Consider the following 21,814-nt stretch of genomic DNA (forward strand, 5'->3'; position numbering starts at 1 on the left):
CAATTAATCCCTTAAAAATTCTGTATGAGTTGAATGTGTGATTATACATAAAAAACTGTTGAATATGGCTTTTGATTTTTCTGAAAACATTTTCAGATGATGTATCGGAAGGCTCACACTTCTCACCAATGCCATCTGAGGAAAAGGCTGCTTCTCCTTCCAAGCCACCCCTTTCAAATGCCTCAGCAACCCCAGTTGGGAGAAGGGGCCGTCTGGCCAACCTTGCTGCGACGATTTGCTCCTGGGAAGATGATGTAAGCCACTCATCTGCAAAGCAAAATAGTGTACAAGAACAGCCTGGTACCACTTGTTTATCCAAATCTTCCTCTGCAAGTGGAGCATCTGCTAGCATCAATAGTAGCAGTGTTCAACAGGAAGCTACATGCTGTTCCCAAAAGGATAGCAATGCCTCTGTCAGTAAAGCTCCATCTTCAAGTGCTGCCGATAGATCATTGCTTAAAGCCTCAGCGTCCAGCTCTGTGGTGAGTCAATACCATTTTGGTCTTTTGAAACTTTTGTTATAAATAGTAATATTACTATGTATTATGTAGTATATGTCCTGCATATTTATGTGTTTTTTGAATGTTTTATAAAAAGTGAAAACTATAAATTTGGTAATTAAGATAGATTAACATTAACATTAAAATTAACATTTTGTGACTGAAATTATATTAATTAAATTTTTAAAATCAAGAGTATATAATAATGGAATATGATGGGGCCTCTTTGGGGCCATTTGGGGAAAAACTAAAATTAATCCCTCCATTAAAATACCTCTATAATTATGTATAAATATGAAATACTGAATATTTCTGGGTAGAGAGTATAACCCTGTATTTGTAGTTGCCTCCAAGGAAGACCCATTGACAAACAGGAATGTAGCAGTGACATTTTCTCTACTTAACACTTGAAGTGTTTGGAACTTTTACTTTATGCATGTAATGTTATCTCAGTAATTTAACAAAAAGGAAAAAGAGTGTTGACATTATTGCTGAAGATGACCTGTCAATGTAGACCGTTTTGGATCAACCTGCCTTCAATCCCACCTCTGAAATATAGTGAGAAATGTGACTAGGTACAAGTTATTTAATATTGTAAAAGCTTATTTTCTTTATTATATAAAATCAGTGTACGGGGTTATTAGAAAATTAAGTTGATCTGCTTAAAATACATAGCATAGTTCCTGGCTGAATCCTAGTTATTTTTATCATCAACTTTCAAGTCTGTGATTCGGTGTTTGAACAGTTCTAATCTCAAAAATTCAAATCCAAAGTGATTCAAAATTCTGAATGAAGCCTTCTGAGTGCTTGATACTACAAGCGGGAAGTTCCACGAGAAACTTTGCTTCATTTCATGCATTTTGTTATTTGTGGTACTGGGAATTGAACCCAAGGCTTCCTGAATGCTGAGCAAACACTGTTTCATTGAGCTGTGCTCCCACCCTTTTTGCATGAAAAAAAAATTTTTTTTTTCTTTTCTGGTGTTTTGAGACAGGGTTTCTCTGTGTAGCCCTGGCTGTCCTGGAACTCATTCTGTAGACCAGGCTGACCCTAAACTCAGAAATCTACCTGCCTCGGCCTCCCAAATGCTGGGATTAAAGGTGTGCACCACCACTGCCAGGCTGAAAGTATTGTTTTGTTTGAGTTTGTTTGGTTTTTTGAGACAGGGTTTCTCTGTAGTTTTGGAGCCTGTCCTGGAACTAGCTCTTGTAGACCAGGCTGGCCTCAAACTCAAAGAGATCCACCTGCCTCTGCCTCCCGAGTGCTGGGATTAAAGGCGTGCGCCACCGCTGCCCAGCGAACTATTTATTTTTAAGAAAATCTAAAATTGTTTCCAGGCAGTATCTAAGGTATATATGTAACTGAATTTAATTATGTCTTTAAGCTTGGGTCCCATCCCAATGATAGTTCATTGTTAAATATTTTAAAAGAAATTCAAAGTCTTAAACACTTCTATCCCAAGTACTTTTGAGTCATGAATACTATAGTCATATCTTATTGAACTGATATTAATTTAGTTAAAAATAATTTGATGTAACATAATTTGAAAGTTTAATAAAAGTACTAATCCAATAATTTGAAATTTTTCTAATAAAACTGTGAGTGACCCTACCTCTGATATCTACTGAGATGTCAATATATTGTGAGACTAAATTGCCTACAATTTAAACAGCAGCATTTTATAAGCTGATTAAAAAACATTCAAGTTAGTATGATATATTAGAGAACAGAAGAACAGTATTTTTGGTGAGTTGTTTAGTGGCTGCCAAGGAAGTGGGTCTTGAGTTGTTTGTGGCTCTAACTATGATAGAATTGCTGTTTACCCTGTGTTTCAGAAAGCCACCTCTTCCCCTGTGAAATCTGAGGCTCTCACCCCCAGTACTAAGAGCTGTGAGGCACAAATTCCTGAGATACTTCACAGAAGCGTTAGTCCTCTGAAAACAGAGGCATTGAAGCCAAGGGAGAAAGCAGCTTTACCCCAGGCAGTTCAGACCAAAGAGGAAGCAAACAGGGACGTTTGTCTGCAGTCCCAACCCAGAGACAAACCTGCAACCCCAGGTTACGTATGCTCATTTTCAACATTTTATTTTATGTTCACTTATTGTTTTCCAGTTTGTGAGTCAAGATCTTTATATGTATCTCAGGCTGGCCTGGGACTTACAGTAGCCCAGGCTGGTCTCCATCTGTAGATCCCCATAGTCTCCAGGGTCTGGGGAGTTGTTATGCCTACAAAGATGACCTTGACATAATGATGTTTTATCTTCCCAACCACTGAATTGAAGCTTTCTTACTGGGCTCTGATAGAAAACATATTCATTAGAGAATACTAGCTGTTTGCTGGTAAGAAGCATTTAATCTCTTATGTTGCAACAGTTCACACAGGATGATCAGGCTACCTCTGTTTTCTGATCTAGTAAAGCACGTAAAATAGAACCTACATCTTGGGGGACTAGTGGAGATCCAGTCTTCAGGATGTAGAACACTGCTTTCCAGTCTTTACTCTGACGAGAGTAAATCTAATCCTACCTTGGCTAAGCTGTGGGGGCTATCAAACTCCTAGGATCCACTTGTCTCTGCTCCACCCCACCACTAGAGACACTAGTGTGCATATAGAGTATTGCATGCCCATTATATTTACATATATGTATACTTTGTATATATAAGTAAAGTTTATATTTCTTATAGTAGTAAGCTGATGTTCTATAAAATGCTATATTTATCTCGTGACTTACCTTCTGGTGTGCTACACATTATTGACTGAGAAACAGAAGACTAAAACAGCATAAAATACATGGTGACAGACTTTGCAGTGCACTGTGTAACTTTGTGTGTGATGCATACGTCTGAGTATGTTGGAGTGCCTGCATGCACATGTGGAAGTGAGAGGAGGACAGGAGAGCCTGTCCTGGAACTAGCTCTTGTAGACCAGGCTGGCCTCGAACTCACAGAAATCCACCTGCCTCTGCCTCCCGAGTACTGGGATTAAAGGCGTGTGCCACCACTGCCTGGCTTTGGAGTTGCTTTTTATCGTGTTATTTTGAGGCTGGGCCTCTTGTTTATTTCTCTATTGTGCTCTTGAATTTCCAGCCATTTCTCCTCCTCCCATTTGACTGTAGAGTGCTGAGTCTGGGATTTCAGATGAATGGTTTTAGTGAACCACTAAATCTATAAGGATTCTGAGGATCAATGCAGGCTCTCAGGGCTTTGCGGCAAGCACTTTTAACAGCTAAGCTAGCTTCTCGTCCCCTTCCCCCCTTTTTAATTAACTAAATCCTATACATTTTAGGACATAGGGGCTGAAGAGATGACTCATCATTTAAGATGATATGTATAGCTGTTTCAGAGCAAATTGAGTTCAATTCTCAGCCCTAATGTCAGGCAGTTCAAAAGTGCCTGTAACTCCAGCTCCAGGGGAATTGACATCTGACTTATTTATGTTGGTACTTCTACTAATGGGCACCCCTATACAGAGACACATACATACATATAACTAAAAAATTTAGAGCCTGTTATTAATAGATTCTTTGAACAATTTTAGTTTCTTTTTTGAATGAGTATTTCTAGAAACAAAGCATTTTGTACCTAATGGATTTTAGAATTTTGCCTTGGAAATGATAATTGCTAGTTTTTTGACTAGATTTCAAAACTATGTTTTTATAGGAGGAAGAGGAATTAAGCCTTTCCTGGAACGCTTTGGAGAGCGTTGTCAAGAACACAGCAAAGAAAGTCCAAGTTACAGAGCATCCCATAGAACCCCCAATATCACTCCAAATACAAAGGCCATCCAGGAAAGGTTATTCAAGCAAAACACATGTTCTTCTACTACCCATGTAGCACAGCAGCTCAAGCAGGTAAGGCTTTCTGCATTAATTCTTATTATATGACCTCAGCATGGAACCTAAGAAATAAATATGAGTCTCTTTAAAAAAAAGATGTGCTTATTTTAAGTGTCAGGGTTTTTTGCCTGCATGTATGTGTGTGCACCACATACATGTAGTGCCTGCAGAGGCCAGAAGAGGTCACCAGATCCCCTGGAACTGGGATGGTTGCGAGCCTCCTTTGAGTTATTGGAACTGAACCTGGGTCCTCTGTAAAATCAGGCAGTGCTCTTACCCACTGAGCCATCTTTCCAGCCCAAATATGGGTCTTTTTGGCTGAGCTAGAGAGAATCCTTTTGAGGACATGCTCTAGTTATAAGACATAACTCGTTCTGTAGCCTAGGCTACCTTGGTATTCACTAGGCAGCCCAGGCTAGCCCTATGTTCTTGGTAGTCCTTCTACCTCAGCTCTCCATGTGCTGGGATTATAGATTTGATCACTATCCCTGACTTTAATAAGCAACACTTCGGCTCACTGTACCTTTTACTGCAAATTGGACATGAAAACTGTATCATTATTAACTTAACTCCTTTCCATCAATACTAAAATATTCCTAAGTCACAGAAAACAAAACACAACAATTCAAACACACTTTGCCTTGTTATACCAAGGCACCACCTCCTTTCTCCCTCCCATTTAGACAGAACTTCTAGCAACTGCCTATACTGGCTCTGCTCTCTTCCCCCTGCCAGCCCTGTTATGAGTCTTTATATTTTATAACTGAGTACAATTTTTTTTTTGAGACAGAGTTTCTTTGTGTAGCGTTGGCTGTCCTGTAACTCGGTCTGTAAAACAAGCTGGACTTGAACCCATGTAGATCCATCTGCCTCTACCTCCCGAGTGCCACCATCGCCAGCAAGAAAAATGATTTTTTAACTCTTCCTTTGATAAGCCCTTATGAAGTTCTAGCTGATCTTTAACTAGCTCTATAACTGAGGATCATCTTGAGCTGCTCCTGCTGCCTCTACCTCCCAAGTGCTCAGACTACAGTTGTATGCTACCATGCTTTTAAGAAATGTTTTACTAGTATTTGGATATTCTTAAATGCTGTTGGCTCTTGTGTAAAATACTGCCTTATCTAATGGGTTTAGGAACGTGAAAAAGAACTAGCATGTCTTCGTGGTCGATTTGACAAGGGCAATTTATGGAGTGCAGAAAAGGATGAAAAGTCAAGAAGCAAACAGCTAGAAACCCAAAAGGTAATGTGAACAAGAAATATAAAAGTCCCTGATGTACTAAAGTAATAGTAGTTTTTAAGTTTTTGGATTTGAGAGGATGGTCTCTAGATCTAGCTTAGACTGTTACAAACTAAGTAATACTCTTGTTTCAGCCTTTCAAGTTCTTGGATTATAGGTGTGAGTCACTGTGCCCAGCTTCGTAAAATCGATTTTAAACACCTTCTTTCCAATGACCTTACTCTTTCCCTTTCCTGGTGCTTAGGTGTAAATAACTCCTTTCCTTGTTGTTTCCATTTCTATCCCACTCTACAGCTTTCTCACTGACCTCACAGTAAGTCTTAGTGCTCTACTTAGATGCTGGTTTTAAATATTTCTTAAGAATCTACTCCTTGGTGACTATTTAAGTTTTCTACTGTTCTAGTTTGTTTCTCTATTGTGATAATGCTCTGACTAAAAACAGCTTGGGGAAAGAGGGGTTTATTTGGGCTTACATCTTATAGTCCATTATGGAAAAAAAGTCCGGGCAGAAATTGAAAGTAGGAACTTAAGCAGAGAACATGGAGGAAGGCTACTTACTGGCATGCTCTTCATGACTTGCTCAACTTGCTTTCTTATAAACCTGCCCAGGGATGACACCACCCACAGTGGGGTAGACACTTTCACATCAATTATTAATCAAGAAAATGCCTCACAGACTTGCCTGTCAGCCAGTCTTCCAAGATGACCCTGACTTGTGTCAAGTTGACCAAAAACTACCCAGCACATCCACATATGATGCCTTTAGTGTCTGCAACCTTTTCAGGTTCCATATGCCTTCTAATTGTTTCTTTATTCTAGTTAGTCTTCAATAAGTCCCTCCTTAAACAGACACAGTCACACTTGGATATATAGATCCAGTTAATATTTTCTAATCTGTTACCAATCTTTCTGCCTGTCAGCCAGTGTGACAGTCACTACCATAGGTTTATTTTTCTTGTTCCAATTTTCTTTTCTCTTCCCTCTCCTTTTCTCAAGTTCATCCATGATTTTCTTTGACTGGTTTCAGATATTTAACTAGACTTCTTAGCAACGTTTGGCATTGTACCATAGTACCAGATTCCGAACAGTTTTCTCCTATCCCTGGAGTCAGGAATCTTTAGATTATGTTGTAGTAAATAATTCCTTGGGAGCCTATGAGATAGCAGCACTTATGCATGTGGCCAAACTTAAGAACATGATACTAACAGGGAGTTCAGAGCTTTCCTTCCCCAGAAACCCATTTGTTTATCACAAAAGGAGTAGGCAAAATCATGGGTGGAAAATACAGGAGTGTCATAAAAGTCCAGGGAGACAAACCTTTTTGAGAAGGAAGGGTTAGTTTATCCCCTGAGGTTTAAATGAGTCCACTTGAGATTTGTCTGTTTGGTGTTTGTGCGTGCTGAGGTTTCAAGTCTGCTGTGATGTGTAAGGTGAAGAATGCAGGCATGAGGAGGTCTGGCAGGGGGAAGAGAGCAGAGCCAGTATAGGCAGTTGCTAGAAGTTCTGTCTAAATGGGAGGGAGAAGGGAGGTGGTGCCTTGGTATAAAAAGGCAAAATGTGTTTGATTGTTGTGTTTTGTTTTCTGTGATTTAGGAATATTTTAGCATTGATAGAAAGGAGTTAAGTTAATAAGTTATGGTGAAGGGAAAGGAGCTGATGGTTGTAGGATGAGGGAGGGAACCGTTTGAAAAAGCAAGGTGGAAACTGCTGGCCCTGATGTCTGGCGCGCTGCTGGCCAGGTCTGAGGGTCTGTTAGTGGCTGTTGTGTTTATTTCTAGGAAAGGGAGGTGCTCACTTCTCTGCCTTTGACTAGAGCACGGCAGGGGAAATACTTGAAGAGAAGAGAGGCTAACTGAGAACCAGAAGGGACCAAGATAGTAGAGTATAGACTTGGGTGGCCATGTGTCAGGGACTTTTCTGTTGAGACTCAGGTGGCCATGTGTCAGGGACTTTTCTGCTGCTGTGATAAACACCGTGACAGAAGCCACTTAGGGAAGAAAGGGTTTGTTTTAGCATAGTGTTCCAGAGGTAGAGTCAACAATGGTGGGAAATGATGGTAACAATCAATGAAGCATAGAGGCAGGAACCGGCTGGCCATCCTTTCATCTACAAACAGGAAACAGAACAGGATGTAGGGTAAGGCTATAAACCATCAAAACCCATTCCCGTGATATACTTCCCTCCAGCATGACTCCATATTCAAAAGGTTCCAAAACCTCCCCAAATAACACCTCCAGCTGGCAGCCACATGTTCAAATACATGAACTGTAGGGGACATTTTTTATTCAAACCACCAGAACTGTAAGAGTATACATGTGTACTATAACAATATTGCATAGGAATAGCCCAAGAGTCTAGGTGTTGATTTGAAGAATTTTGGTCAGTCCTGGGTTAGGGTTTTCCAAAACAAGAGGTCTGGAAGGTTGGTGGTATGAACCCTGTGATGTCATTGGTGAGGAAGTGGTTGCAGTGAAGAGTTCTGAGGTTGAGGTCCACCCTGGGTGGAGGTGAGGGATAAGAAAGTAAGTAGAATCAAGGAAGAAGAGCATCAGCTGACCAGAGGGGAGAGAGTGTTGGGGGGATTAGAGGCACAGTCAGGATTGGGTGTATGGAGAAACACAAACCATTTTCAGGGGAGGCCAAATTAGAGTGTTGGCAAAGGGTTTTGTAGCTGACATTTTGATGCAGCTGAGAGGTTGCTTGGATAGCCCTGGTGGCCCCTTGTTGATGCAGGCCTTAAACTAGAGAAGCACTTGTGAGTTCAGAGAAGACTCTTAATGATGCTAAGAAACTCCAGGTTGTTGCTGGTGTGGCCTGTGGTCATGGAGCGCACTAAATTCTGGGGGCCAATCTTGGAGTAATAGCTTTGAACGAGGGTTAATAAGACACTGCAGAGGTGCGGTTCTCGTGTTGTCACGCTCGGATGAGAAGTCTGTTGTAGGTGTTTTATTGTTTCCATCCGGCCTGGAGTTATAGATGTGTGCCACCATGCCTGGCCGTCATAAACTGTCTCCACTGAGGGGAGTTAGCAGTGGGCTGGGCAGTAGTAACTAAGCCTGTCCATCAGAAAGTCCAGTATTGAGACAGTAACACAATGCATGCTTTTCTTCTTTTCTTCTTTATTTTCGGATCTGCTTTTATCCTTGTTTTGGAATTTTATACTTTGAGTAAATCATGTTTAAATAGAATCTTCATGTCAGAACTGTCTCAATAGAGAAAAAGACAGGGGAAATTGTTTTTGTGTTACCTTCACTTTAGTTGGTTTGTGTATAACTGAGATCTGATGTGAATTTTCATTCTTTCTCACTTCCTAGTCTTATAAAATATTTTAAATAATGGAAGTCTTACACCAGGGAAGCTATTAACACTGGCCTGGACCCTTTTAATAGTATATTATTTCTTTTATACTCAAAAACATATAGAATGTTATTTAATAATAGTTCTATTTCATTTAATAAACTAAGATTTATAATTCTGAGAAATAGAATTTACCTCTCTGTTTGCCTTTTGCAGGATATTCACTGTCAGAATACTCCCCTCAAGAAACATCAAGTTGTTCCAAACACCCCATCAGCTGCTGTAACAGATAAAGTGGCTGAAAATCAAACTGCAGTGAAGATCTCTAGTGCAGAACCTTCAGGTTAGTGTCCCCTGCTACGCAGCTGAAGCTGTGCTGCTGCAGACGGCCGAGATGACTCAGAGGACGAGCACTGTGTGCCACACGCAGACAGAGCTCTTTTCCTCTCCAGTCAGCTCATTTCTGACCATTTAGTTCTTCCCAGTCTAAGAACTCCCTCTTGGCTAATGTGTTGTCCCCTCCCCAAGGAGAGACAGGCTTTGTTCTGTCTTATAGCCCTAGAAAATATAGTCCATTGTGGCAAAGGAGCCATAGTGGCCAAAGCTAGGAAGCTCCCCTTCTCTCCTCTCCACTCCTCTCCCCTCTCCGTGTCTCTCCCTCCTTCCTTTCTCCCCCTCCCCCCATTTCCCCATCCCTCTTTCTTCTTGGAGATAGGATCTTACTGTGCAACCCAGACTAGCCTAGAACATTTAATCCTCCTGCTTCAGTGTGCTAAGTGTTGGAATTATAGGTGAGTCACCACACCTGGCTTATCACAAACACTTTGAAATTTTATTTTCCTTTCTTACTTTCTTTTCTTTCCTTCTTACCTTCCCTTCTTGCGACAGGGTCTTACTATGTAGCTTCTGCTGTTCTGGAACTCTGTAGACCAGGCTAACCTCAAACTTAGAGATCAGCCTGCCTCTGCCTCCTAAATGCTGGGATTAAAGGTGTGCACCACCATGCACCTGGCATTTTTATCTTAATAATGTAGAATCATATAAACTCAGGTTCAGAGGATAAGAGCACTGGCTGCTCTTCCAGAGGTCCTGAGTTCAATTCCCAGCCCCTGCATGGTATCTCATAACCATCTGTAATGAGATCTGGTGCCCTTTTCTGGCCCGTAGGCATACATGCAGACAGGACACTGTATGCATAATAAATAAATAAAGCTAAAAATAAGAATCACATAAACTCTACCAGCTTTAGCTAGGCATGGTGGTCCATGTCTTTAATCTCAGTCTTCTATGGGCTAAGAGAGGATTCATAATGTTAAATCAAGCCTGAGCTTCAATAATGAAACCCCACCCTTATCCATCCCATCCCCCAAAACCAGTTTTAACAACTTACTGGCTTTAGGTGCACGTTTCAGTAGAGGTAACTATGTTCGTTTGTCATCAATCTCCAGAACTTAGTCAGCTTGCAAAATTGAAACTGTACCTGTTAAACAAAAATTCTCCTTGATGCTTAATCCTCCCATTTTACATTGTTGTTGTGAATTTGTCTTCTTAAAATGCCTCATGAGAAGAAACACTCAGTAGTCCTTTAATCTTTAAGAATGCAGTCCGAGATTCTGTAGGAGAAGCTTAAAATTGTGACTAGCACCTGGACTCCCTAAGAACTCGGGTTCTCCTGCATGTCCTGCAGTTTTCACACGGCACCAGAACTGTCACAGCTTGGTGTATTTCTGGATTCCCTATTTCTGTAAAGTGAGACCCTGGGTGAAGGAGGCCCCTGTAGCTGGACACTGTCTCCACGTGTACACTTGCAGTGCCTTCCCCCTCTCAGCTGCTATGCAGTTTGCCTGTGCCCCTGTTGCAGTTTTTGAAAACGGAAGTACCCAGTAATGGAATTGCTGCATCATGTTTTGTTGCAGTTTCACTGTTTTATGTTCTCACTAACAGTGCACAAAGTTGTAATTTTTCTGCTTTTTACCAGCATTGTTACTTTCTGTTTTCAGTGGTTTTTGATAATGATGTTTTTGTTTTGGGTAGTAGCCATCTTAATAAGTGTAAGGTGAATCCCATTGTGTTGTTTGTGTTTCTGAATAGCGATGGTGGACATTTTTGTTTCCTCTCTTAAAACATGACTTCTGTACCCACGCATCCCACACACACACAGTTTTTTTTCTGGGGGAAAAAAGGCAGGACCTTACTAGGTCGGCTAGGATGGCCTGGAATCACTTCAAATTTCTGCCACTGTCCCCCCCCAGGGGCTGGGTTTATAAGCATGTACTGCCATGCCTGTTCCAGTCTGTGTGTGCATGCACGCGTGTCTACATGAGTTTGGGGTATTTTTCCTTGGGAACCGTCCACCTTTTGTTGAAACAGGCTCTCTTACCTAGAACCTATCTTTCCCTGATTAGGCAAGGGTGGCTGATCCATAAACTGGGCTTCTGCCTGTCTCCAGCTTCCTGGTGCTGGATTAGAAGTGAACACTGCCATGTTTGATTTTTATGTGCGTTCTGGGATTCAGCTCAGGTCCTCATGCTCGTGATTATTGGCAGGTACTTCACTACTGACTGAGCTGCCACCACCACTGCCCCCGAAACCCTGCTTCCTTCATTTTTCAGCCGTCCGATTTCTCATGGTTGGGTTGCTGTAGTCGTCTGTATATTCTGGATAGTAGCCTCTTTATCATGGATAGCTTTGTAATTGTTTTCTTTCCTTTTATATGTTGCTGAAACCAAGGGTCTTACACCTGGCAGAGAAAGTACCATTAAGCTGAACCCAGCTATATAATACATTTTAGCAGGAAATGTGAATCTTTTCTCTCTTCCAGAAATGTTTTGACTATTCAGGGGGTTCTTAAATTCTATATAAATTTGAGGATGTCTTTCTGCTCTGAAAAGGAAGATTTTGATAGACATCAGATTGAGTGTGCAGATTATCTGGTCCTGCTGGCGCTTTACCAGATGTTTCCTCGTGTTTGTATCTTCCTTTTAGCAGAATTTTGCTGTTTTTAAGATACAAATGTTTGAGTCTTTGGCTGGGCTTATTCCTATGTATTTTCTTCTTTTATATTCTTACCTACCCCAAGCTATAGTCCAGGATCCCCTTGAACTTCAGATTCTCCTACCTTCACTTCCCAAGTGCTAGGGTCACAGTTGTGCATGCGCCACCACACCTGGGTTATGCAGTGGTCACAGGTGAGCATGTGCCCCCACACCTGGGTTATGTGGTGGTCACAGGTGAGCATGTGCCACCACACCTGGGTTATGCAGTGGTCACAGGTGAGCATGCGCCACCACACCTGGGTTATGCAGTGGTCACAGGTGAGCATGTGCCACCACACCTGGGTTATGCGGTGGTCACAGGTGAGCATGCGCCACCACATCTGGATTATGCGGTGGTCACAGGTGAGCATGCGCCACCACATCTGGGTTATGCAGTGGTGAGGATTGCTCAGGCTTCCTGACAGCCAGAGAAACTAACACTCAGGAGTTATTTTGAAACTGTTCACTGCTGTGTAGATGTATGGTTGTATGTATGTATGTATCGTTGGTATCATTCAGTGTTATGCTCTGTAGCCTTTGCTGTCCTTGAATATGCTGCAATTCTGCTCTAGCCATGTGTTTTAAGATTTCAGGTGTGAGCCACCAATCACCCTTAGATGTTGACATTATCTCCTCTATGTAGCTTTGCTGAATTTACTAAATTTATTAGTTCTAACAGGCCATGTGCTGCCTTATGTTTTTGTTAGCATCTTCAGGGTTGTCAGCATTGGGTGATGCCATTTGTGAGCTGAAATCGTGGTAATTCTGTTCTGGTTTGGATGCCTTTTATATCTTTATTGTTTATTTGGTTGCTTTTGATAAGGCTTTAAAATGATTGTGTTCAGTAGGGAGAGCAGGCATGCCTTATGTTTCCCATCTTAGAGGAATGCTGTCAGTCTCTTGTCAGTGAGTGTGTTAGTGTTACCTAAGACTTTTCATCTATTGTCTGAGGAAATGATCTTCTGGACTTAGTTTTGAGTGATTTTGTTTACACTTTTTCTTTTTTTAGGTAAAAACTAATTATGGAATAGTCTGAATAAAGAAAACTTGTACTATTGTTGTCATTTTTCCTCGTGGTGGAGAGAAAAACAGGAAATTAAGAGAAAACAGATAAAACACTTCTCCCTCCATTTATAGATTTCAATATTTAAAAGTACAAGCATGGCTTTCTTTCTTTTTCTTTTTCTCTCTTTCTTTCTTTCTTTCTTTCTTTCTTTCTTTCTTTCTTTTTTTTTTTTTTTTGTGAGACAGGCTTTCTCTAGCTTTGGAACCTGTCCTGGAACTAGCTGTTGTAGACCAGGCTGGTCTCAAACTCACAGAAATCCGCCTGCCTCTGCCTCCCAAGTGCTGGGATTAAAGGTGTGCACCACCACCACCCGGCCAAGCATAGCTTTCTAATAAAGATTTATGACTCTCTAATTTTACATTTTCAGGTTGTTCCTGGCACATGTGTGCATGCACACACACACACACACATTAATTTGGTTTTTTTCAAACTCTTTTAGGTTCCAATGAAAGTAAAATGACCAAGTCCAGCCCTTTGAAAATAACGTTGTTTTTAGAAGAGGAAAAGTCCTTAAAAGTCGCATCAGACCTGAAGGCTGAGCAGGAAACTGGTTGGTTTACAGCATTATTCTTTTTAGTTCTAGATCCCTTGTAAGAAATAACAAAATAATGTAAGAATAGTACTCTCATTTTAACTGTCCTGTTACTTTACAATACCTTTTTGTCACACTAGGATGCACTGTAGCTTCCATTGGGCTGTGGTACTGTTGGTTTTTGTTTGGTTTGTCTTTTATTTTTTATTCATTTTGCATTTCAACCACAGTTGTCCCTGCTACCCACTCCTCCCAAAGGGTAAGGCCTCCCATGGGGAGTCAGCAGTGCTACCGTTAGCGGTTAAATCACTCGAGATGGGACTGATATTTTCCTGTGCTGACTACTGCGTGATATGACATCTAACAATAGAAGGGACTCCTTGGGCAGTGCTGTTTAAGGTTTATTATTTATTGTTTTATTTTATTTATTTTCAGGACAGGGTTTCACTGTGTGGCCATTGCTGTCATAGACTCACTTTGTAGACCAGGCTGGCCTCAAACTCCCAAAGATCCACTTGCCTCTGTCTCCTGAGTGCTGGAACTAAAGGCATGTGCCACCATTGCCTGTAGGAGATGGGAGGCCTCTAGTTAGTTCCCTGCCGCCTGGCTAGCTTAGACCTGAAATAATCACACAGAAACTGTATTAATTAAATCGCTGCTTGGCCCATTATCTCTAGCTTATTATTGGCTAACTCTTACATATTAGTTTAGCCCATTTTTATTAATCTGTGTATCGCCACGTTGCTGTGGCTTACCGGCTAAAGTTCCCAGCATCTTTCTTTGGAGGCTCCATGGCTTCTCTCTAGGCTTTCCCCGCCTAGTTCTGTTCTTCCCTGCCATAGGCTCAAAGCAGTTCTTTATTCATTAACCAATAAAAGCAACACATAGACAAAAGAACCTCCTATACCAATTGCCTGTCGTGACTTATTATTTTTAAATTATGTGTGTGTGTGTGTGTGTGTGTATGTGTGTGTGTGTGTGTGTGTGTGTCTTTATGGTGGTGTGTTCAGATGTGCCTTTAGAGGCCAAAACAAAGTGTTTTGTTTTGGAGCTGGAGTTACAGGTCGTTGTGAGTTGCCCATTGTGGGTGCTAAGAACTGTACTTGGGTCCTCTAGAATAATAGCAGACTTTAACCAACAAGCCTTATCTCCAGCCCTTTTGAAAGTCAGAATCTTATTCCTATTTAATACTGTCACTTAAATCCAAAGCATTACGTTTACTTTCCTTTCTTAAAAAATATTTATTTATTTATTTATTATGTATACAATATATGCCTGCGGGCCAGAAGAGGGCACCAGACCTCATTACAGATGGTTGTGAGCCACCATGTGGTTGCTGGGAATTGAATTCAGAACATTTGGAAGAGCAGGCAATGCTCTTAACCACTGAGCCATCTCTCCAGCCCCTAAGTTTACTTTCTTTGTAAATCTAATCTTTATATCTTAGAAAATATCGCAGAACTTTTTAAAATATTGTTAAATATGAGCTTTGTCTTGATTTTATAAGCATTGGAAGTTGTCCTCTCTCCATTGTTAGGAAGTGATTTTTCTTAGGGTAACCCTGTTTATTTTAGTAAACATGGAGACTCAGCCTCCTCTGCCACATTGGTTCTTAGTGTCTACCCACTGAAATGTTTTTCAGAAGTAGTACGTGAAATTGAAATGAATGTGGATGATGATATCAATAGCTCCAAAGTCATTAATGACATCTTCAGTGATGTCCTAGAGGAAGGTGAACTGGATGTGGAAAAGAGCCAAGAGGAGCTGGAGCGAGTGGACGCAGAGAACAGCGAAGAGCAGGAAGATGCACTGAATATCTCTTCAATGTCTTTGCTTAGTCCCTTGGCTCAGACGGTTGGTGTGGTAAGTCTAGAGGTAAGAAAAGACGACATGTACACAGGCTTATAGCAAAATACACTGAATAATATACCTCTTCCACTTTTGGTAGATAGATTTCCCTCTACACTGTTAGAATTCTCTTAGTAACTCTAGTAGTTCCTGTGACCTCAGGTAAACATTGACTTTTTTTTTTTTTTTTTTTTGAGACGGTTTCTCTGTAGCTTTGGAGCCTGTCCTGGAACTAGCTCTTGTAGAACAGGCTGGTCTCGAACTCACAGAGATCTGCCTGCCTCTGCCTCCCGAGTGCTGGGATTAAAGGCGTGCACCACCACCACCTGGCTTAAAGTTAACATATTTTTGCCAATGAGAAATAAGTTTGTTTAACTGTGTAGTAAAATGTGTGCTTTTGGACTAAACAGACTTTTGAAAAGCATTTCTGGATCCTGCTGGCTGTGAAAGCATCTTCCTCTAAATAGTGTTGTGGAGATGTTTGAGTCTGTGTTACTGGCTGACTAGAGGTCAGGCGAATATGGTGCATGAGGCAGAACTTTGTGACTCAGTTCAGACTTAAAGAACTTTTTTCCCTCTTCATTTTTATTTTATGTGTATGTTGTTTTGCTTGAGTGCTTATCTATGTATCGTGTATGTGCCGTGCCTGCAGAAGCCATAGAAGGAATTGGATCCTCTGGGACTATATTTTAGAGATGGTTGTAAGCCACCATATGAGTGCTGGGAATTGAGGCCTGGTCCTCTAGAACATTAGTCATTGTTCTTAACTACCAAGTCCTCTCTCCAGCCCCCAGTGGAGCTTTTGAAGTTTGGTTCTGTGGTGTTTGGTCCTCCTCTGTGGACCAGTACTTCTGTGGCAGTAGGTATTTCAGTTTTCAGTGCATCTCATGGATTTGCTGATTTGTGTGTTATTTATCTATTTATTTTGTAGAAATTTAATCTGTTTAGTTATTTTTATTATAAAGCAGTAGATATGTTAGATATGTATTTCCTCATAGCAGAAAGGAATTAATTACATTCTCAGAATTAAATGAAATATCATTTAGGATTAGTGTTGTATATCCATAACATTTGGTATGTAAATCCTGGGTGTAGTGATACATGTCTGTAACCCCAGGTTTCAGGGGGTGTTGGCAAGAAGATCAAGAGTTGGAAACTAGTCTGGACTATATAATGAAGACCACGTCTCCTAAATAAAAACAAAAAATATAAAAATGTTGAAAGTCTAACATCTCATTTACTTGTTTACTTTTATGTAGAATGTAATTTCTTCACCCAAATTGGAGTTAGGAGACACTAGCCCAAGTGCTGCAAGTCCCAAACCCGGAAAATTCCAGAGGACCCGTGTTCCTCGAGCCGAGTCTGGTGATAGCATCAGTTCTGAGGATCGTGATCTTCTCTATAGGTAAGGTGTGTGGGGAAGGCTCGCCTCCACCGCATCGTCTGAGGTTGATGTGAGAAGCGTCACAGCTTAGCTCTTGTTTACGAAGCTTTGTAAGCTTGGGATGACTGGCTGGGGAGTGAACTCAGGACCTCAGGCGTGCTGAGCAGGAAGTCTGCCACTGATGAGCAGCCCCAGATTGGAATAACTTCTGTCGGTTTTCCTTTCACCAAATAACATTTCCATTTTGGGGAAGTGTGCTGATGCTTCAGTCTGAGATTCGGTTTCTGTTGTTCGGTGGATTTCTGACAGTGGCTCTTTCCTGCAGCATCGATGCATACAGGTCTCAAAGATTCAAAGAAGCAGAACGTCCTTCCATAAAGCAAGTGATTGTTCGAAAAGAAGATGTTGCTTCAAAATTGGGTGAAAAGAATAATGTCTTTTCTTGTCAAATTAATATCAAACAAAAAATGCAGGTATGTTTTGGCATGTGAAGGGAACGTGGACTTTCTTGAACTAGATTGTGAGTTTGCGGCCCTACTAACCTCAGCCCCTAGGGACTGGAGTGAGGCTAGCATGTGGGAGCTTAGTTACTCTTGATTCAGTTTAACATCAGGAATACACCCCTTTTAGAAAGTTGGAAGCTGGTTCACATTGCTGTGACATCATCACCCTGGAGCAGATTGTGTAGCTCTGTAGTATAGTGATGCCTAGCATGTGTGAGGCCCTGGGTTCGATCCCCAGCACCTCTCTACTGCCCAAAACGTAATTATAACTGTTAGTTGGATGATAGTATGTGAAACTTACTGTGATCTTAAAGGGGTTTTATGCTAAATAAAACATTTTGTTTGCTTGGGGCTTTCTGTGTGGGTGCGGGGATAAGAACCCAGGTCCCCATGCCTGTGCAGCAGACCCTTTGCCAATTGACCCACCAAGTGACCATGTGGAGCTCACGTCAGCACAATAGCAACTTCTGAAAACAAAAACAACAAAAACTGCACTATAAAGTTGTTGCTAATTGCTAAGGAACAGTGGTAGGAAAATACTAAAAATTTGTTCCAGCCGGGCAGTGGTGGCACACGCCTTTAATCCCAGCACTTGGGAGGCAGAGGCAAGGCGGTTCTCTGTGAGTTTGAGGCCAGCCTGGTCTATAAGAGCTAGTTCCAGGACAGGCTTCAAAAAGCTAGAGAAACCCTGTCTCGAAAAACAAAAACAACCAAAAAAAAAAAAAGTCCAATTAGTTAGGGCAGTATGGTATATTTATTTATTTTGAGACAGGGTCTCCCGATGTAACCTTAGCTGGCCTGGAGCTTGCTATGTACCCAGACTTGCCTCAGACTCAGATCTGTGTATTTCAGCCTCCTGAGTGTGGAAACTAAAGGACTGTTGTGTGTTTTTTGTTCGCTTTGATTTGTTTTGTGGTTTTTCAAGACAGAGTTTCTCTATATAGCTCTGGCTGTCTTGTACCTTTCTCTGTAGACTAGGCTGGCCTTGAACTAACTCAGAGAGATTCCCCTGCCTCTGCATATGCCACTATGCCCACATGACTGTCATGTTTTATAGGAGCAGAAAACTGCATGTATACTAAAAATTCATTTTATGGCATAGAGTATGACCTTCATAGCCAGCAGAGTCATGAACTGTGGGAGACAAAAAGAGAGTTTGGTTCATCAGGACTTAGTAGCTGGTGTTGGTCACCAGACTTGAGTGTCTGCTCCAGCCTTCTGGATAAGGAGGGTTTTCATCCCTTCCCTTGATGAGATAACTGTGTGCTCAACATTCCGAGATCCCCTAGTAAATATCTGATCACAAAGGCCTCCATGCCTCCTGCAATACAGGAGTGTCACATTGTAGGTTGTCCTCATTGGTGTTACATGGCGTGTGATGTACATGCTGTTTTCAGAAGTACGGCCACAGGAAGGTGTGCAGGGATAAGTGCTGCCAGGAACATCTTGGATTCATCACATAATTTAACTGTGAACTAATGTTTGATTGTTTGTATTGACAACCTTTTACTGTTGTTATATTTTTTGTGATGCTCACAGTTATTTATGTTCCTAGCTAACCCACAGTTATAGAATCTGTAATCTAAACACTTGTGCAGTAAAACTAACATTTGGACTTTTCTAAAATATTTGGAAACTGTGCAGCGTAATTAGAATTAAAATTTAAATAAGGTGGTAATTAATTAATTCCTCTTGTGCTTTCACTAGGAGCTCAATAATGACATAAATTTGCAGCAGACAGTGATCTATCAGGCCAGCCAGGCTCTGAACTGCTGTGTTGATGAAGAACATGGGAAAGGATCCCTGGAAGAAGCTGAGGCAGAAAGACTTCTTCTGATTGCAAGTATGTGTATTGCACCTGGAATACAGTATCCTAAATGAACATACATGTGCACGTTCCTGTCTGTGTCTCACATCTAATGTGGGAATGGAGCAGTTGAGGTGGGAACGTGAAAACCGATTAAAAACTGGCACTTTGTAAGGAGCTGGGAACAGACTAGCAGATGACATTTCACCCAAACAGTTCCATCGAAGAGTCAGTAACTGATTTTGTCTGTGTTGTTTTGTTCAGTTGCCAACTCAGTGTGCTCTCATGACTTGGCCTCATTCAGGTCCAGCTGCAGTTCTCATATTTAGAATCTTTGCTTGCTTATTTCTATGTAGCTGAGAAGAGAGCTCTTCTGATTGACGAACTGAATAAGCTGAAGAATGAAGGGCCTCAGAGGAGGAAGAAGGCTGGTATCGTGTCTCACAGTGACTTTGTTCCATCCAAAGGGTCAGTCACTTTGTCAGAAATCTGCTTGCCTCTGAAAGCAGATTTTGTCTGCAGCACCGCTCAGAAACCAGGTATGAGGCTGGATTACACAGAAAATTGTGAAGTCCACTTAGACTGCATTTTTTTGAGAAAGATTTAAGTATGCATTATGATGCAAAACTTCCATCTTACCTTGTTGCAGTGGTATGCTTGTTCATCCTGGCTGCCCAGAACCAAAATAATAAAACAGAAACGGTATTAATTAAAACATTGCTTGGCCCATTAGCTCTAGCTTCTTGTTGGCTAACTCTTATATTAATTTAACCCATTTCTATTAATCTGTATATCGCCACATGGCAGTGGCTTACCGGCAAAGATTCAGCATGTCTATCTCTGGTGGCTCCATGGCATCTCTCTGACTCCGCCCTTCTTTCTCCCAGCATTCAGGGCAGTCCTCCCTGCCTAGCTCTGCTCCACCCTGCCCTGCTCTGCTGTGGGCTCAAAGCAGTTCTTTATTCATTAAGGGTAATCACAGCATACAGAGGGGACTCCCACATCATTACAGTTTTGTTCCTCATATTGTATGGACAATTTCTCATATTGAATAATTAGGGGAAATTTTACACAATAGGGTTAGCAACCCATGCAAGTATGTACATCCCTCTATCTCAAAGTAAGACATAATATGACAGAAAACATAGTTTTTTTCCTAGGTTATCTTGACAAGGCATGACATTTGCCTTTCATTGGTGTAGGAGGCCCTTCTGTATTTGTGTTACTTTCATTGGTTAATAAAGAAACTGCTTTGGGCCTGGTGATGGGGAAGAACTTAGATAGGTGGAGAGACAGAACTGAATTCTGGGGGGAAGAAAGCAAAGAGAGAGAGCCGCTATGGAGCTGCCAGGTCAGACATGCTGAATCTTTTCCAGTAAGCCACGACTTCATGGTGACATACAGATTATTAGAAATGGGTTGAATCAAGATGTGAGAATCGTCCAGTAAGAGGCTAGAACTAATGGCCCTAGCAGTGTTTAAATGAATACAGTTTCTGTGTGATTATTTTAGGTGTAAGCTAGCAGGGCGGCCAGGACAGAACAAGGGACCCCTCTCCTACATTTCTTTTTTTTTTCTTTCCAGTGCATGTTTATTAATATGCATCAAAAGGAATTCTGGTTTCATTTCTCTCTTCAGTCCTGGAGATCATTAAGTGAAGCCCTGGCTCAGGACCTCCAGGATAGTAATCAGAAATTTTGAAATATTTGATCAAAACAATGTTTATGTTCACCACACATTTGCTTTGTTTCTTAGTCCCACTTGTTAAAAATTTTTGAGAAATTCAATTTATATATTTTTAATTTAATTTATTGCTTTTAATTGACCTATACATTTTCCCCAAACCCTTCTTTCCTCCCTCTTTCCTTCCATTCTCCTCTTGGCCCGTCCATCCTCCCAATTTACTCAGGAGGTCTTTTTTTTCCTTCCTAGAGAATACATGTATTTCTCTCTTAGGGTTTTCTTTGTTGTCTAGGTTATCTAGGGTTGTGGATTGATTGTAGGCTGGTTATCATTTGCTTTATGTCTAATATCCACTGATGAGTGAGTACATATTATATTTGTCTTTCTGAGTCTGGATAATCTAACTCAGGATGGTATTTTCTAGTTTCATTCATTGGCCTGCAAATTTCAAGATGTCAATACTTTTTACTGCTGAATAGTACTCCATTGTGTAAATGTATCACATTTTTCTTATCCATTCATTGGCTGAGGAGCATCTAGATTGTTTCCAGGTTTTGGTTCTTATGAATAATGCTGTTATGAACATAGTTGAGCAAATGCCCTTGTCATATGATTGAGGATATCTTAACATATCTTGGGGGTAACTCTAACTAAACAAGTGAGAGACCTGTATGACAAAAATGTTAAATCTTAGAAGAAAGAAATGGAAGAAGACATAAGAAAATGAAAAGATGTCAGATGTTTTTATATAGGCAGAATTAATATAGTAAAAATGGCAATCTTACCAAAAGTAATCTACAGGTTCAATAACCATCAAAATACCAACACAATTATTCAAAGACCTCGAAAAAACAATACTCAACTTCATATGGAAAACAAAAAAAAACCCATGATAGCCAAAACAATTTTATACAATAAAGGAACTTCTGAAGGCATCACCATCCCTGACATCAAGCTCTAGATAGAGCTACAGTAATGAAAACAACTTGGTATTGCCATAAAAACAGACAGGAGGAACAATGGAATCAAATCATTGACCCCGATGTTAATCCATACATCTCTAATACCTGATATTTGACAAAGA

At 40.9% G+C, this 21,814-nt stretch overlaps 1 protein-coding gene across 2 annotated transcripts in view; it reads left to right on the plus strand.

Moving 5' to 3' along the window:
• Anln (anillin, actin binding protein) overlaps positions 1-21,814 on the plus strand; it is a 62,076-nt gene that overhangs the window by 12,870 nt on the left and 27,392 nt on the right. For both annotated transcript variants that reach the window (XM_075966518.1, XM_075966519.1), the window contains exons 4-14: positions 97-482; positions 2,336-2,558; positions 4,161-4,351; positions 5,471-5,578; positions 9,089-9,215; positions 13,413-13,523; positions 15,148-15,380; positions 16,613-16,758; positions 17,063-17,210; positions 18,948-19,083; positions 19,404-19,586. In XM_075966518.1, the coding sequence (XP_075822633.1) occupies positions 97-482; positions 2,336-2,558; positions 4,161-4,351; positions 5,471-5,578; positions 9,089-9,215; positions 13,413-13,523; positions 15,148-15,380; positions 16,613-16,758; positions 17,063-17,210; positions 18,948-19,083; positions 19,404-19,586 (1,992 nt within the window). The remainder of the gene's footprint in view (positions 1-96; positions 483-2,335; positions 2,559-4,160; positions 4,352-5,470; positions 5,579-9,088; positions 9,216-13,412; positions 13,524-15,147; positions 15,381-16,612; positions 16,759-17,062; positions 17,211-18,947; positions 19,084-19,403; positions 19,587-21,814) is intronic.

Source organism: Microtus pennsylvanicus, chromosome 3 (genome assembly GCF_037038515.1).
Source record: "Microtus pennsylvanicus isolate mMicPen1 chromosome 3, mMicPen1.hap1, whole genome shotgun sequence".
In the NCBI taxonomy this organism is placed as follows: Eukaryota; Metazoa; Chordata; class Mammalia; order Rodentia; family Cricetidae; genus Microtus; species Microtus pennsylvanicus.